The sequence below is a fragment of the Carlito syrichta genome, unplaced genomic scaffold (assembly GCF_000164805.1).
Source record: "Carlito syrichta isolate Samal-C Ts95f unplaced genomic scaffold, Tarsius_syrichta-2.0.1 Scaffold303741, whole genome shotgun sequence".
Classification (NCBI taxonomy): Eukaryota; Metazoa; Chordata; class Mammalia; order Primates; family Tarsiidae; genus Carlito; species Carlito syrichta.
In genome coordinates, this window is record NW_007247837.1 from 169874 (window position 1) to 188863 (window position 18990).

The window sequence follows — 18990 nt, forward strand, 5'->3', positions numbered from 1 at the left end:
CTGTGATCTTGTAGTCATGAATTAGAGTCAGCACTTTTGAAGAAGTAGGCTATCATTTTAGCCTTTTCATATAGGACTTTTCAGGGCAAGCCCTTCACCAATCAAATGGTCCAGAGATCCTTGGCAAGCTATTTGGCAGAATCCATGAACAAGCTCACTGCTGGATCTGTTGGGCAGGCTCGCCTGGTGCCAGAGTCAGCAGATGGGCTTGCCTGGTACCTGGGTATACAATAACCTGGGTCCACTGGATCCTGAGTTCATCTTGGCTGGCCAGGTGTTGGGACCCACTTAGGTGAACCGTTTGACTGAGGATATGGGGGCAGTCCTGGACCTTGAGTCTGTGGAGCCCAGCCTGAAGCATAGGTTCATGGTGGCTGAGATGCGGCTGAGATGGCAGGCCTTGAACCTGAATCCTGGGTCACTGGAGCCTAGAGCTGGTGGGTTCTGACTGGAGCTTGGGCCTGGGGACTGTATCTGCAAGTGCTGGCCTGGAAGTTAGGTCTTTGAGTGTCAGTCTGGTGCTTCAGGCTGTGAATACATACTGTGTTTGAAAACAGCTAATTATGTTATAATTATATCTAAAATAAAAATTAAAGTCTCGGTAACATGTTAAGACTTCCATAAGAAAAACTCCTGGTTTTGTTGAATTACCTCTAGCAAATTGATTTTTACTTCTCAAACGCCATTTTGACTGATTTTTTTTTCCTTATTTTACTCACTGTTCAGTGTAGGCTACACTTGCTGGATAATTTACTTCTGAATTAGAAGATATTTGGCTCTATACTTTTTTATCAAATATATATTTCTTACTGTTAGCTATTAGCATCTATCATTATATTTTTTTTAAATTGCTGAATCTACTCAATAAAACCACAAAACATATAAGGACTTTTAAATATTCGGTGGGACACGATGGCTCATACCTGTAAGCCTACTGCTTTGGGAGGCAAAGGTGGGAGGATTATTTGAGGTGAGGAATTAAATACCACTCCAGAAAACCTAGCAAGGTTCTGTATCTATGAAAAAGAAAATAATTAGTTGGGCATTGTGGTACATGTCTTTAGTCCTAGCTCCTTGGGAGGCTGAGGTGGGAGAATCACTAGAGTCCAGGAGTTTAAGGTTACAGTGAGCTATGGTCATGCCGCTGCACTTCAGCCGAGGTGACAGAGCAAGATCTTGCTCTAAAAAAAGTTTTTAATAAAACGTAAGTATTTATCACACAAACATATTTATATAATAAATTCATTTAACATTCTGATTAAGACTTCAGAAATTATGCAGTATTCTATCTTCATTTAACAGATAAATAAAGATCCAGGAAGATTCCATGAATTTTCAAAAGTAATAAGGACATATCTAGATTTTCCAGTACTTTAACCATAGCTCACACCACCACGGCATCTAAATCTAAATCTCTTATTTATTCAATAAATATGGAATGCTTACTATGTTCCAAGCACTTTTATGCTATTGAACAAAAGAGAAAATATAAAATTAACATTTAATTGAGATAAAGATATTCTGATGCTCTCTGTTGGTGCAAAAATTTTACTCAAATTTATCCAATCTTTTACTGTGGAGATGTTTGAAATGACTCAGGGCCAGTAAATCTGGTTGTGTAAGTATACAGACAAAATGACTTCTCAAACAAAAATTCTGCAATTTATCAACCTTAATTCAAGGATAATATAGAACTATTGTGTTTTTAATACACAGACTCAAACATATAAATTAAATAGTCATTTAATTTTTAAAATATTTAACATATAATCATATAAGCCTCCTTTAATCATCAAAATATCTATTTGCTCATGGTATATTATAATTCTTCCTTACTATAAGCAACCACACGTTTAAAAAATAATTTTATTGTTTTACATTTCTTTAAAAGGTATCACACACTTACATATCCCTACCAATAGGTAGGCCATATTTGTTTTGTTATGGATCCAGCAACGTCCGGTGCGTCCACATTGATTACTATCACGGAAAGTACAAGAAGTTTCTCCTATCATTCTAAAGATTAATGGTCCAGGAATACTCCCTGCGAAAAATGCAGTGATTGTAAATTCTCCATAAAAACACTATAAATCAGGTTAAAATAATTTTCTCCTGAAATTAAACATGTAATATGTACACATATATGTGATTAATCACCAATTCTAAACATATAATTTTTAATTATTGGATAGTTTACTTATAGATAAGATTATTAATCTCTGGAGACAAATGTGAGTTTCAAAAAAAATTCATATCCCTGTAGGTATAAGATGGTTTGTAGGTTTGCATCCTTTTAGAAGGTTGTACATGTTATTATTTAGACGACATCTCAACATTTTTGTTGATTTTCATATGAAAAACTTAGAAAATACTTAAAGTAGAGACACTAAATGTTGATTTTGTGAAGTCAGTATGTCTTCAAAGATCTCTAGTTATGAAATTTTCAGTGACTGAAAAATGGGTTTGCAATGTATATCTATTATTTATCAAGATACTGAGAAAAATAAATGAAAGTACAAATGCTATGGTATCTTTACAGCAGTCCCAGATTCAGGTGGTCTCAGATCCAGAGGAACAGCTGTGATATGATGCCTGAGGGAATCTTCTACATAGTCTCAGAGACAACATCTCCTCAACAACAATGTTACAACAACAGCAACAGATGCTGGCGAGGATGCAGAAAAAAGGAATGCTTCTACACTGCTGGTGGGAATGCAAACTAGTGCAAACTCTGTGGAAAATAGTGTGGCAATTTCTAAAAGAACTAGACATTGACCTTCCATATGACACAGCAGTCCCCTTACTAGGAATATACCCGGAGGAACTCAAATCATTCTACAAAAAAGATACCTGCACATGCATGTTTACTGCAGCTCTATTCACAATAGCAAAAACATGGTACCAACCATGCTGCCCATCGGAACTAGACTGGATTTTTAAAATGTAGTACATATATACAGTGGAATATTACACAGCCATAAAGAAGGACAAACATATGGATTTCACAGCAACTTGGATGGATTTAGAGTCTATTATATTCAGTGATCTATCACTGAAACAAAGAACAGAGGACCACATGTTCTTACTCATAAGCAGACCCTGAACACTTATCCTAACACTACAAGAAAGGGATTGGCAGTAGCGGGATACTGCTGGGGTGGGGGTGGGGGAAACACAACATCAGTAAGGGCATCTGACCTCAAACCAGGCAAAGTGGAGACTAAAGGGAGGCCCAAACTTTCCCTGTACAATGACAACTTGTATACCTAATCCTGAATTGTACACCACATCTTTAAAATAAATTTATAAAAAAACACTACTTTCAGCTAAAGGTGGCACACATACATACACACACACCATTGCCTCAAAGACACCAGAATCAGGATTTCAGAACTAAAAACTCTGACGACTGACCTTCTTCCTTAAGCAAATATTAGGGTCTCCTTGCCTCACGACTCTTGTTCCAACACTAATTATCTAGATTTTACCAACTCAGTGAAGACACTCTTTTTATAGTTGCTCAAGTAAAATATCAAGGCAATTCCTTTGTCTATTCCCCACCATCTTTTTCTGATCCATCATAAATCTTTGTAACACTAATTCTAAAAATATCTTGGATATGTGGCTTTCTTTCTATTCCCACTACAACACCCAGGTTCCGATTTAATATAACTCACAGGTTCAGCAAAAGCCTCCCTTTTCTTTTTCTCCACATTTATCTCCTATAAGTATTTTTCCCTCTAGCAGCAGAGTTTTCTCTTTTAAATGTAAATCAAATATCCTCTGCTTATGATTATTTCATGGCAAAAACCTGCACTATCCAGAGGCAGGAGATATCTATGAGATCGTCTTATTCTACTCTCTCCCATTCAAAAATGCATCAGTCTCACTGGCTTCTTCTAATGCAGAAAATTGCTTGGGCACTGGCTGTTTCCTATCCCACCTCTTCTATTACAAACCTCTTCTTACCTAACAAATCACTGCCCAAAACAGAAATATGCTCTAAGTTTTCCCAGTTAAAAAAGCTAATTTTAATTGCAAATGTAGATCTAGCTATAGAAGGATTTCTTCTGGTCTTCATTAGAGTCACACTTAGACTTTTCTACATTCTTTTATCACATGCATTTAAGTCTTCAATCCAGTCCAATCATGATTCTATGTTTCCTTACTTCCCACCTCACCAATATTTTAATAAACTTTTAATTTATTTATTCATTTATTATTATTTTTTAAGACAGCACTTTGCTGCCCAGACTGGAGTGCAATGGCACAATCATGGTCCACTGCAGCCTTGACATCCTGGGCTCAAGCCGAACCTTCCAACTAGTTGAAACTACAGGTGCATGCTACCATACCTGGTTACTTATTTTTTATTTTTTACTTTAGATGAAAAAAGTCTCCCTACATTGCCTAAGCTGGTCTTGAACTCATAGTCTAAAGTGATACTCCTGCTTCATTCTCCCAAAGTGCTGGGATTACAGACTTGAGCTACCACACTCAACTTCAATCAACTTTTTTTTTTTTTAATCAGGGTCTCAACCCAGGCTAGACTGCAGTAGCTCAGTAATGGCTCACCTCAACCTCAACTTCCTGTACTTAGGCAATCCTTTTGCCTTAGCCTCCCGAGTAGCTGGGACTGCAAGAGTATACCACCACACCGGCTAATTTTTGTAGAGACAAGGCATTGCTGTTGCCTAGGCTAGTTTCAAACTCCTGATCTCAAGCAATTCTCACCTCAACCTCCCAAAGTGCCAGGATTATAGGCATGACCCCATGCCCAACCTTAAACAATTCTTAAATCAGAGGTCCAATATAGTCACAATGTGGTTTGAAATCTAGTTTTTGCTATTTAAGAAAGCCAAAGAAAAGAGTACATTACCCTTTGCAAAACTAATTTCTTCTTAGGAACAAATAAATCTTTTAAAAGATTACATTCAGAGTTTTTGGTGATGAAAACAATCAAAAGCACCAGTCTAGATTAATGACTTCCCAAATATGCAATGTGAAGTATGGTTGCTGTGATTATACAAATGTTTTGTATGAGTTTACCAAACCACTTGTATGAGATGATGAATTCGTTTCAGATTAAATAGATGATCTCTTATGAAATAAAATGTATATTTTCTTTAACAGTTAGGAGGAGCTTTACATCAGGAATTTTCTCTACAATGTCTCCTAAATTCTGCACAACAGCTCCCCTTTCACTTGCTTTGTGCCATTTACCATTATTTATGTGTCTAAATGGACAAGAAGACATGTATACATATCAAAAGCAAGAATTTAATATAATAAAAGATTGCCAAAAATCCATACCAAACATTCTTAAAATCACGTAGCTTATACCCAAGGCCAGAGAACGCAGTTTGTCAGGTACAGTCCTGAAAGCAAATAGCAATGATATAATCAGCACTTCATTAGCTATAGAGAATGTATGCAAGGCTCAAGGTTACTTTTTTTTTCTTGTGTATCAGTTATACTAAGAATCTTTAGTGACAGAGTTCAATCTGGCCTATTAAAGGACTGCAACTCCTCCCCTTTCTCCATAACCTGCCCCTTGCCAACCAATTCTAAAGCTCCTTACTCTTCCCAAGTAAAAAGGTTGCTATGGCCTAAATCCTCTGCCCCAGCTTCCTTTTCCTTTACTGGAAAGACTTAGCACTAGCTTTCGTGCTTCTCTGTCTTCATTCTGTCATGCACACCCATTATTTAGATTTCTTTTTGCCCTATAAGATCAGTCTCCACTTTTTCTTGCTGTCTGCCCTGGGAGGCTGACTTCAATGGACTACATCAATAGGGTTTCTGATCTTCTGGTTCTGATTGGGTTCTGTCATTGGGGCACTCTGAGGGAAGGAGGAAGGTGAGGTGAAAAGCTTCATTTCCAGGCTCCCCCTGATACAGGTACTCAGGCTGACTGGGTCCCAAGGGCAAAGTAGTCCTCTCTACAGGTCTTTTTCCCACCCACCCCTTGTTTCCCTTTGGGCGGGGATGGTGACATACCAGTAGTACTGCACTATCCTTTGGGATTCCTTACACCTTGCCCTCTTTTAAAATAGTCATTTTATTCAACCTTACTTGAATATCCTGCTTTGAGGATACCATCTCTTTCTTGGGACCTGTAACTATTACACTCACTTTTTAAAAACAAAAATAAATGAAAAATAACTTTCCCAAATACAAAGAATGAAGACATCTGTATTTCCCATTGGTTAAACCAAGCATTTATTTATTTTTTTAAAGAGTATAATTGTATCTATTAGTAGTTTTGAAAATAAATTAAAAATAATCTTTGAACATTTTAGAAAGTTAAAAAATAAAAGTCACATTTTAAATGGGCACTTTAAATAAACTGTATGCTTACCCTGTTTCCTTATATTAGAACTTGAACAACAAACTGTAGTACTTCATCCAAAATGATTCAATTTATAAAAATGTGGTGTATGCACAGTATTTTGTGATATTTTGCAAAAAGTAAGAAAATTCTACCCATATCAACTTGGTAAAAATAAAAATTTCTTCCTCAAATGTTTACTACCAGGAAGATGAAAACAAATTAACCAATTCTCAAATGATAGTTATATTTTTAAATAAAAAATAATTTATACTTTTATTACAAACAGATTCATTAAAGAGACTTTACAAAAAATGAAGTGTGACATTTTGAAATCAAACTTTAGTATAGTTTTTTTATATCAAGTAGAAATGTTGCTTAACTATAATTGAGTGTTCTGCTTCATTTAGCATAAGTAGTTTTCTTATATGTAATATGAAACTGGTACTATCTGAGGCATATCTGTAGCTGATCATTGATCATGTATAACCATTAAGCAAATATATCTTCAGTTAAGATACAACCGTTTTCCTAACTAATATACAAAACAAGATGAAAAGATTAATGATTTCCAGGATTTTCCAAAAGTTTTTAAATGAACAATACAAAAATAAATAATAGATATGTATACTCAAAATTTTACGCTGGATGCAGTAACTCACACCTGTAATTCCAACACTTTGGGAGGCCAAGGCAAGAGGAGTTCAAGACAAGCCTGGGCAACATAGCGAGACTACAATATTCTAAGATCTTCCTAAAATTATTTTTCTTATGCATTAAATAAATAATGACTATGAATAATATATACATACCGAATGATGGCTAAGGTGACTGGTATACCAGAAAAACCAGAAAATACAAGGGTAGAAAACATAAAAGCAATGAACAAAGGTAATTTATAACACTTCGCATCACATTTTCCAGGTCTGGCATCAATAAATGCACCGTCTTCATCTGTGGTTATTAATCCCGCTTTAATGCAAGAACAATTGTAGTACATCTATGAATATTGAAGACAGGAAACAATCTTTCAGGAATATAACCATAAAACGAAAACTCACGACTATGTAGTAAAAATTAAATCAGAAACTGCATGGAGACTGGCTAGTTTTATTAATAAATATCCTTATACTAAGCTTGCTATTTCTTATTAGAAATGAAACATATGTGATAAATCCAATGTATTTCACATAACAAAGAATTAGTGTGTATGTGTTTATTTATTATTTACTTATTTTAATTATATTTATTTAGGAAAAGTTCTGTTGACTTAATAAATTTCCCTCAAAATAATTATATTCAATTTTTAAAAAAAATATCTGATCTCACTCTGTCATCCAGGCTGAAGTGCAGTGGCACACTCATGGCTCCCCACATCCTTGAACTCCTGTCCCACTTCAACCTCCCAAGGAGCTGGGACTACAGGTGTGCAACACCATGCCTAGCTAATTTTTTTATGTTTGTAAAGATCTGTCTCATTATGTTGCCCAGGCTAGTATATTCCATTTTGTAAGTAATTATTAGATATGGAAATTGGGGGAAATTAAAAACATGCTAATGAATAAAAGGAAATTCTGACTCAGATTTAAAATATAGATAGTTACGCAACTGTGAAGGGTTTTGAAATATGTTTAAAAAGGTAAGACTTTACTTTTATGTAATAATGACAGAGCTCTTTCCAGTAGACACAATAGACACGGTGCCTAGAACTTACAATATATTCAGTGTCATATAAAATATTTTAATTTTAATGACTTTTAAAATCAAAGAAAAAATGACTATAATAATGAATTACATAAAATAAAGATATAATGATGATTCCAGCCTGAATCATTTGTTCTTATATGAATGCATTTGAAGATAAAATTATTTATTTATTTATTTACTTATTTATTTACTTTGAGTTGGAGTCTCACTCTGTCGCCCAGACTGGAGTGCAGTGGCCACTCCGGGCCACCGCAGCCTCGACCCGCTGGGCTCCGGCTATCCTTCCGCCTCAGCCCTCTGAGTAGCCGGAATTACAGGCATGTGCTACCACGCCCGGCTGATTTTTGATTTATTGTAGAGATGAGGTCTCGCCAAGTTGCCCAGGAGGGTCTCGAACCCGCGGGCTCAGGCAATCCACTCACCTCGGCCTCCCGAAGCGCGGGATTACAGGCTGAGCCACCGAACCCAGCAAATAATTTATTTTTTAATGAAGAAAGGGGAGTACAAAGGCAAAAGTGTCTAGGGTCAATGGAAGGCATAATGTCACCCTATATGGAGACCCAATGAAAACTTGTAGTTGTTGTATGGTGGATAATTTAAGGAAGATGAATCAATTGATAGGTTTTACTAAATTATATCATATGGCATAGTTGTCTTTAAGAAAGAAAGATTATCTTAGGTAAACCTTATCTAATGCGGTAAGCCTTAAAATATACTGAACTCTTTCCAAAGTCAGAGACACAAAATGTGGCATAAGAGAAACTCTCTGTTGCTAACTTTGAAGAGGTCATTTGTGAAAAAAAATGTGGATGGCCTCTGAAAGCTGAAACTGGCCTCCAGCAGACAGCTAGTAAGGAAATAGGGAGCTCATTTTTTTATAACCCAAAGAAACCACATTTGACCAACAACTTGAACAAACTTAGAAGTGAATTATTTCCCAGATCCCCTTCCAAGAAATGAGCACAGCTCAGCCAGCATTCTGATTTCAGCCCGTGAGACTCTGAGCAGAGGACTCAGTCACGCTACATCTAGACTTCTGAACTTAGAACTAAGAGCTAGTAAGATGACTTATTTAAAGCCACTAAGGTTGGGGTACAGTAGTCCTCCCTCATCTATGTAGGATACATTCCAAGATCCCCAGTGGATGCCCGGAACCACAAATAGTACTGAACCCTATATATATTGCTTTTTCCTATATGTGCATACTTATAGTTTAATTTCTAAATAAGTCAAAGTAAGAGATTAACAACAATAATAATAAAATAGAACAATTATATCAATACTGCAATACAAGTTATGTAAAGATTCTCTCTCAAAATATTGTCATATTTTCAGACTGTGGTTGACAATGATTGAAACTGTGGATAAGAGGGAACTACTGTAATTTGCAAGTAGCAATAGTAAACTAATATATGATCCCCAAATATATAGGTGAAAGAGAGAGCGAAGATAAAAGATGATCTGTGAAACCCAAGCAAAATAAATATAAAGAAAGACACATCTATGCACATCAATGTAAAGGTGCTGATAACCAAAACCAAAAACAAACAAACAAAAACCAAAAAAAACCACAAAGAAAAAATCCTAAGAGCAACCAGAAACAGCAGACAACATAAGGGCATCTTCTAAATCCTTGGCAGTGGGGAGATTTGCTGCCAATCTAGAATTCCAAACCCAATGAAAGCAGTTCTCAGTAATTAAGGTAAAATAAGGTTCTTCAGGCAGAAGGAAAATAACTATATGTGAAAGCTTGGAAATGCAAAGAAAGAGGTAAATATAAGGGAGTACTAAATATGCAGAGTAACTATAATAATGATGTGTCATCTAAAGTATATGAAAGAACAACACAAAGTTAAGAGGGAATAAATGAAATCAACATGTTCTAAAGATGTTTAAACGAAAGGAGATCTTGAAGCTTTGTTTGTAACCCATAATGCTTTAAATGCAATTGACTTCTCTCTCCATAAATAAATTGAATGAGATTTCTGTTGGCCTAGAGCATCCTCTGGAAGAAGCCCCCATCCTGCTATTTAATAATGAAAGTGATTTCTGCTGCTGAAGAGAATCAGTCTCAGGGAGATCACAAAGAAAACCTGAGGTCTTTAATACCTGTATAAGGAAATTTGAAGATATTTGGAAGCATGGATAAGAAGGATACATATGGGTCTCAGTGAGGGCAAAAATGACCAGGAATACCATCAATATCAACAGCAGATAACTATTTTCAGTTGCAGTAAAGCTGCGCATTTCTACAGAAACTTAGAAATCTTCAGGAGTGCAGTGTTTTCTACCACTCTTCTTGCAAACTTTTGCATAAGTTTAATTGAAGAGCATCTAATCCTAACTTATTTTAACCCTAATCACATTTTGAATAAGAACATTTAATTATAATTATTTAAAAGTTGGCATATTCTCATCAAGAAAATATTTTTTGGAGAGAATTCCACTAACACCATTAAAGTAATTGAAGCTTTTTTAATAAACAGTGTTTCTCTGATTTTAATTTTAATTTTGTTAAGATTATTTCACTGGAATAAATCTTTTCCAATTTTAAATTAATGCTTATTCTATCCATTAATCAGTTCCATCCATAGCAAATTTTACTAAAAGCTTCTGCTTTGCAGGTTTTCCTTCAGAGCTATTATTTCTACCAGTGCCAATTGTCCTGTTGGGCAATTTCTGACATGTCTATTTTACTCGTCTTTTAATTTTTAAGTATAAAATGTTAACACAAAATTTGAGTGACTATTTTGTGGATTATTTCTATCAATGTTTTCATTATAGATTAATTATTCCTTGGATAAATATAAAAAATTATGAAGAGTTTCATGAAATAGAAAGTTCCTAAAAGAGATGTCCCTAAAAAGGAAAGAGGAGTTGGAGTTATATAGTAGATGGCCTGTTGAACTCTTGAATATCCCCTGGAATCAAAACATCGAGGTCAAACAGTTCTTCTGTATACTATGGTGACATAGTGAGCATTTAAAAACTAATTTACTAGTTGTAAAATAAAGTGGAGGAGAGAAAGTTGTTAGGAATATAGATAAAGTAAAATTTTTCCATAAATTAATAAATTGTTGAAGATAGTTAATTGGTATATGAGAGTTTATTATATTTTCTTATTATATTTTAAAGTTTCCACAGTCATATATTTTTAAAATTTTAAGTTTGGTGCTTAGAAAACTGGTTGACCATATGCAGAAGATTGAAACAGGACCCCTACCTATCACCATACACAAAAAACAACTCCAAATGGATCAAAGACCTAAATGTAAAGCCTCAAACCATAAAAACTATAAGAACCTTTAAAAATGCGGGAAACTCCCTTATGGAAATTGGAACTGGAAACCAATGTCTAATCAAAACCCCAAGTGCCCATGCCATAAGAGATAAGATAGACAAATGGGACCTCATAAAACTGTATCGCTTCTGCAAAGCAAAGGAAACCACCAAGAGAGTGGGGAGACAGCCCACAGAATGGAAAAAAATATTTGCCAACTGTGTTTCTGACAAAGGCCTACATCTAGAATCTACAAGGAACTCAAATGTGCCAAAAAGAAAAAAACCAAACAACTGCATTAAATAGTGGGCATGAATAGACACTTCTCAAAGGAAGATATACAGGCAACCAACAGACATGAAAAAGTGCTCAGCCTCACAAATCATCAAAGAAATGCAAATCAAAACCACACTGAGATACTACCTAACCCCAGTAAGAATGGTCATCACTAATAAAACAAACAGATGCTAGAGAGGATTTGTAGAGAAAGGAATGCTTCTTCACTGCTGGTGAGAATGCAAACTAGTACAACCTCTGTGGAAAACAGTGTGGTGATTTCCAAAAGAACTAGATATTGACCTTCCATATGATCCAGCAATTTCCCTACTGAGAATATACCCAGAGGAACTCAAATCATTCTACAAAAAATATACCTGCACATGCACGTTTATTACAGCACTATTCACAATAGCAAGAACATGGAACCAATCGTGTTGCCCATCGAAACTGGACCAGATTTTAAAATTGCAGTACACATACACAATGGAATATTATACAGTCATAAAGAAGGAAAAACATATGGACTTCACAGCAACTTGGATGGATTTAGAGTCTATCATACTCAGTGATCTATCACAGAAACAAAGAACAGAGTACCACATGTTCTCACTCATAAGAGGACTCTGAACACTTACCATAACACTATAAGAAAGGGATTGGCAGTAGCAGGATACTGCTAGGATGGGGGTGGGGCAACACAACATCAATAATGGTACCTGATCTCAAACCAGGCAAAGTGGGGACCAAAGGGAGGCCCAAACTTTACCTGTATGATGACCACTTGTATGCCTAATCCTGAATTATACCCCACATCTTTAAATAAAGTAAAAAAAACTTTACAGATTTTAAGTATATCTGTGTGTGTGTGTGTGTGTGTGTGTGTGTGTGTGTGTGTGTGTATTTCTTTTATTGAGAGTCTCACTCTGTCACCCACGCTGGAGTGCAATGACACAATTACAGTTCACCACAACCTCAGACTTCTGGGTTCAGGTGATCCTTCTGCCTCAGCTTCCTGCATAGCTGGGACTATAGGTACACACTACCATGCCTGGCTGTTTTTGATTTTCTTTTTGTAGAGACAAAGTCTTTAGCTGGGCTCAAGCAGTCCTCTTGCCTCAGCCTCCCTGAGAGCTAGGATTACAGGTATGAGCCACCATACCTAGCCAATTTAACATATAATACATTTAATAAAAAAGTTTTTTTTAAAGGGCATATAACCTTTTTTATATCAATATTCAATAAAAATCTGAATATATATTATTAAATTGTAGGCCAGTGAAAAGATTACCACGAGGAACTGAATTCAGGTTGGTAAGGTATGCTAATTTCTCTTGATAAAATGATCTATGTATAACAGGGAAAAGTATCATTGCATAGGTGTATAAATAACAAAAAACTTTATCACCTATTAAGTGAAGTGGCATAATACCTAAGAATCAGGAAACATACCTCTTTGTTGTTCTCTCCCATTCACAAAGACTAACCAGAGCAGGGAAAGAGAAACAGAATTTTTAAAGTCTGGATTCATACACTGTGGCACTTACAAGGTAAAAGCTGGAGTAGATAGTTCATTATTTAACTAAGAGCTTATTTATGCATCTTTGGATATAAAAAAAAATTAACCCAAACGAGTGGTGGAGTGGTCAACTGTTCTTCATGACAAAATAAGAAAAAGTGTTAAGTGGGTAATGGAAGGCCCAGGAAAATAGGGCTTCTGATGGTAATGGCCCCAAAGATGAGTAAATAGGGGAGTTTTAAAATGGTCCCAATTTCCTTGGCCAATGCCAAAGGAAAAACCAGAAAAACATATATTTAATTTCAAGTCACTTATGTGACTGCCCTATGAGTCTTCTCTAACTCTGTTACTTTTCTGGAAAGTCTAATATACTTGTAAAGGCCTTGTATGTATGGTGATTTCTGGTAAACCCTAATGGGATTAATTTCCACATATGAGCTCATGTGGGGCAGAAAGAGCTAAACAACAAGAAGATACAGAGTAAACATTTTGAAATCCTCAGCAGAAGGGGAAAAAAAATGAGTGAAAGGTGACCAAAAGGATAATATTGGTGAACTCCTTGGTGTGGGAAAGACTGTGGTTCAAATTTTGGGGGGATTGGGTGCTGCTGATAAGTAGCATAGAACTAAGACAACATTAAGTGGAAGACAAAAGTTTCCCTTGGGCTGCCTCTTTCAACTTTGCTATGGCAAGAGGCAAATGATAGCCCTTCACTGCTTTAAAACTGCAAAATTGGGATGATATAATAGATACAGGCACGTTTTAATGTATGACTGTCTCCTCTACTCGCTATTTCTATAAGCCCTTTGTATTGTGGCAACATAAAGCAAATTTTAGTTTCTTATTTTTTTTATTTTATTTTTTATAAACAATATTTTTTATTATGATATTGTGAGGTACAGTTAAGGGTTAGGTATACAAATAAGCTTCGTTCAGGCACCCTTATTGATAAGAGGTGTCTCCCCGTCCCCAGACAGATGTTTACTACCATTAATCCCATCTCCCTCCCTCCTCCCATAGTTTTCCACCACTGTCAGTCATTTTCTTTTTTTTTTTTTTAATTAATCAGTATTTTTTATTATGGTTTTGTGGGGTACAGTTAAAGGTTAGGTGTACAATTACGTTTCATTCAGGTACCCTGTTGATAAGAGGTGTTTTCCCATCCCCAGACAGATATTTGCTACTGTTAATCCCATCCCCCCCCATAGTTTCCCAGTACCGTCAGTCATTTTCTTATAGTATTGCATTGGATGTTCAAGGTCCATTATATGAGTGAGAACATGTGATATTCGGATCTTTGTTTCTGTGAAAGGTCACTCAGTATTATAGACTCTAGTTCCATCCAGGTTGCTGCGAAATTCATGATTTTGTTCTTTTTTATGGCTGTGTAGTATTAAAAAGCTTTTATAGAGAGCTAGGAGTAAGATGGAAACATCATCTAAGTTGAAATCACATTGGAGAGGAAGAGCCATAACAAAAAATAATTACCTTTCGTTTGTGTGATATTTTATGATATGTACAACCTGCAAAGCAGGGAGAAAAGTATTCAATATCATCTCTTCCACAAATAGAAGAATGAAATGAAGATGAGCATCTACACTGCGCATTGCAAGGAGCTATGAGGTTTCCCAACTGGCCTGTTCTACAAAAACAAGATTGAATGTGATTATATTATCATTGTTTTAGAATTATTAATGCATTTATCAAGATATCAGTGATATTCATAAAAATAGGCTTATTGAAATTATTTCTTCTTTAACAGCTTTGCTGAAGTCTACCTGATATACAATAAATGACACATATTTGAAGTGTACAGTTTGAAATCCTTTTAGTACAGGGAGACCCAAATTTATGTATAAATAATTGTGTATTTATTCTTACTTGTTTAAACTTCTGCAGTTACCTCCAAAGTACTCTCCATTTGATTACCTCCAAAGTACTCTCCATTTGACGCAATGCAACTGCTGAGATTCTTTTTCCACTGCTTAAAACAGTTTTTGAATTCTCCAGCTTTGATGCCTTTCAGTGCTTCTGCCATTTTTTGTTTTACTTCTTCTGTATCAGCAAAATGTTTTCCTTTCAGGACTTTTATCATCCAAGGAAACAAACAAAAGTCACCTGGGGTGAGAGCAGGTGAGTAGGGAGGGTGGGGCACAAGGGTCAAGCCGTTTTTGGTTCAAAACTGCTGAGCAGTCAGTGTGGTAGGGGAAGGTTCGTTCATGTAAACAACCCACGATGAAATGGGCAAATGCATTGAAATAATCTCCAGGAAAAAAATTTACTAATGCTGAATGCAGCCTCTCAGCTGGTACGCTGATGCCAATGGGTTCATAGAACATGTACCTAGCAGGGGAAGCCTGCTCTATAAAAGGCCTGCCCTCCAAAAAATAATTTTGTTTTTTTTTGGGTCTCCCTCATATATGTATACACTTATGAAATTATTACCACAATCATGCTAACAAACACGACCACCCCCAAAAGTTTCCTTGTGCAGCTTTGTAATTCTTCCACTCTCTGGCATACACTGATCTACTTTGTTACTATTTGTTAGTTGAATTTTCCTAAGATTTTATAAAATAAAACTACACAGTATATATGGTTTCCTTGGCTTCTTTCATACTACTGGTTTTTATATGGTCTTTTCATGGTCATATGCTTCCATCCTTGGGGTAAATATTAAGGAGTAGAATATTTGGATCACATGGTCGGTGTTCATTTAACTTTATCATACAGTTTTTTACACTGGCTGGGATATGTTCCATTCCCATAAACAGTGTGTAAGGGTTTCATTTGTTTGTTACATTTCTCATCAACATTTGGTGTAGTCTCTTTTTAAATTTCAGACATTTTCACAGGGCTGTAGTAATTTTTCATATTTTGGTTCTTAATATGTATTTTGCTAGTGACGAATGATGTTAATTATCTTTCCATATGCTTACTTTTCAATTGTATTTATTTGGTAAATGCTTATTCAAATTATTTGCCCATTTGAGTTGAATTGTGTATTTTCCACATATTAAGCATTAAAACATATATTCTGGCTTATGATTCTGAAATCTGGATAAGAAGCACAGCGCCAACATCTGCTTCTGGTGAGGGTTTCCAGGTGCTTCCACTCATGGAGGAAGGCAAAGAGAAAAAGCCATCAGATGGTGAGTAAAAGGGAGCAAGAAAGAGGAAGGATAGTGCCAGGCTCTTTTTAACAATCAGATCTCATTAAATCAATAGACTGAGCAGTTTACCACAAGGATGGTACCAACCAATTCATGAGGGATCCACTCCTAGGACCCAAACTATACTTTATATCAAACATAACAGACTTTTCATCAAAAACAGTAACACAGTACAAAGAAGCTTATTATGTATTGAAGAAGGTATCAATTCAGCAAAAGGATATAACAATTCTAAAACTATATGGGGTCTGACAATTAAGTTCATGAACTCATCTTAGAAAAAGTGCTACATGCCTCATTGCTGAATGTCAATACAATCACCTTCAAAGTATTCCCCCTAGGAAGCTATGTACCCACACCAGTACCTAATCCACCCATCAAAGCAATTTTGGAACTCTTTCTGGACTGGCCATCAGAGCTGTCATAAAAAAAAAAATGTCGAAGTTTGAATTAGAGCAACACACAAACATTAAATTTCTTGTTAAACTTGGCAAGAGTGGGAGTGAAATCAGGGACATGTTAGTCCATGTTTATAGGGATAATGCCATGAATAAAATGGCAGTGGACAAACGTGGTTTAAACATTTTTCTTGGGGAGAAAAAGCATTACTGATGATGAGAACTCAGGACAGCCGGTACCAAGCAGAACTGATGAAAACATTGCAAAAATGTGTCAAATTGTGCATCAAAATCATCGACTGACTGTAAGAAGCATAGCAGACCAAATAAACATCAATAGAGAAACAGAAAATCTTAACTGAAAATCTTGGCATGAGAAAGTTGTATGCAAAGGAGCTCTTGGATCATGACAGTGCTCCAGCTCACACAGCACTATCTATGAGGCAGTTTTTAGCCAGTAAGCAAATAACTATAATGAAACACCTTCCCTACTCACCTGCTCTGGCCCCCAATGACTTTTTTATTTACCCAAAGATAAAGGAAATATTGAAAAGAAGACATTTTGATGACATTCAGGACATCAAGGATAATATGACAACAATTCTGATGGCCATTTCAGAAAAAGTTTCAAAATTGATCTGACAATGAACCAGGTGCTATCATTGGTGCATGGCTTCCCAGGGGAAATACTTCAAAGGTGACCATAGCGATATTCAGCAATGAAATATGTAGCACTTTTTCTAGGATGAGTTTGTGAACTTGTCAGACCTTGTGTATCTAGAAAATCCAGACTCCACCAAAACACTCTTAGATTTGATGAATACATTTGGTAAAGTTTCATGCTATCAATTCAACTTACAAAAATTAGAAGCATTTTTATGCAACTATAACAGTCCAACACAGAAAAAAATCAAAATGGCAAATCCATTTACAATAACAGTAAAAAAATAATAAAAATAACCAGAAATATATTTAAACAGGGAGGTGAAATATCTGTATAAGAAAAACTATAAAACACTGATTAAAAAATTGTAGATGACACAAATGGAAAAACTTCCCATGTTCACAAATTGGATGAATGAATATTGTTCAAATTACTGTACTGCTTCCCCAAATCTTCATATTCAATGCAATTCCTACATCATTTTGCACATAATTAGAAAAAAAATCCTAAAATTCATTGAAACCAAAAAAAAAAAAATCCCAAAGTCAAAATAATTCTAAGCATAAAGAACAAGAACAAAGTTGGAGGTATCACATTTGCTGACTTCAATTTATATTACAAGGCTATAGTAACAAAAACATTGTAGTACCAGGAAATATACACATAATCAATGAAACAGAATAGAGTACCCAGAAATAAAGCCATATATTTACAGTCAACTGATCGTGGACAAAGTTGACAAGGACATAAATTGGGGAAAGGTCACACGGTGCTGAGAATGTTGGATTGTCATATGCAGATGAATGAAACTGGACCCCTATCTGTCACCATATACAAAAATCCACTCAAGGTGGATTAAAAACTTAAATGATAAGTCCTGAAACTATAGAAATAGCATGAGAAAACCTGAAGAAAACTATTCTGTACATTGGTCTAGTCAAAGAATTCATGACAGACCTTAAAAGCATAGGCAACAAAACAAAAATAGACAACAGGACTTAGCTAAACTAAAAAGCTTCTGCACAGCAAAATAAATAATCAACAGGTTGTTCAAGACAACCTGCAGAATGGGAGAAAATATTTGCAAACTGTGCTTTTGACAGGGGACTAATATCCCCACAATCAGATTAAAAAGGGGACAAAGGACATGAATAGGCATTTTAAAAGAAAGCATACAAATGACCAGCAAGTATATGAAAAAATGTTTAGGCCAGGTGTGGTGGTTTACGCTTGCAATCCCAGCACTTTGGGAAGCAGAGATGAGAGGATCACTTAAGTCCAGGAGTTGAAGACCAGCTTGAGCAACATCGTGAGACCTCATCTCTACAAAAAAAATTTTAAAAATTAGTGGTGACATGTGCCTGTAGTCCCAGCTACTTGGGAAGCTAAGGTGGAAGGATCGCCTGAGCCTAGCAGGTCGAGACTGTGATGACCCGTGATTGTGTCACTGCACTCCAGCCTGGGCAACAGAATGAGACTCCGACTCTGAATAAATAAGTAAATAAACAAGCAAATACATAAAAATTTCAAAATGTCAACATCACTAATCATCAGAGAAATACAAATTAAAATCATAATGTGATATCTCAGTCAGAATGACTATTATTAAAAAGTCAAAAAAATAGAAGATGTTGGTGGGGATGTG

At 35.7% G+C, this 18990-nt stretch overlaps 1 protein-coding gene across 1 annotated transcript in view; it reads right to left on the minus strand.

The window, feature by feature from the left end:
• Positions 1-18990, minus strand: part of SLCO6A1 (solute carrier organic anion transporter family member 6A1) — a 96045-nt gene that overhangs the window by 6528 nt on the left and 70527 nt on the right. The window contains exons 9-12 of the mRNA XM_008059168.1: positions 14599-14752; positions 7141-7328; positions 5314-5378; positions 1907-2044 (exon numbers count right to left, since the gene is read on the minus strand). Coding sequence (XP_008057359.1) covers positions 1907-2044; positions 5314-5378; positions 7141-7328; positions 14599-14752 — 545 coding nt within the window. The remainder of the gene's footprint in view (positions 1-1906; positions 2045-5313; positions 5379-7140; positions 7329-14598; positions 14753-18990) is intronic.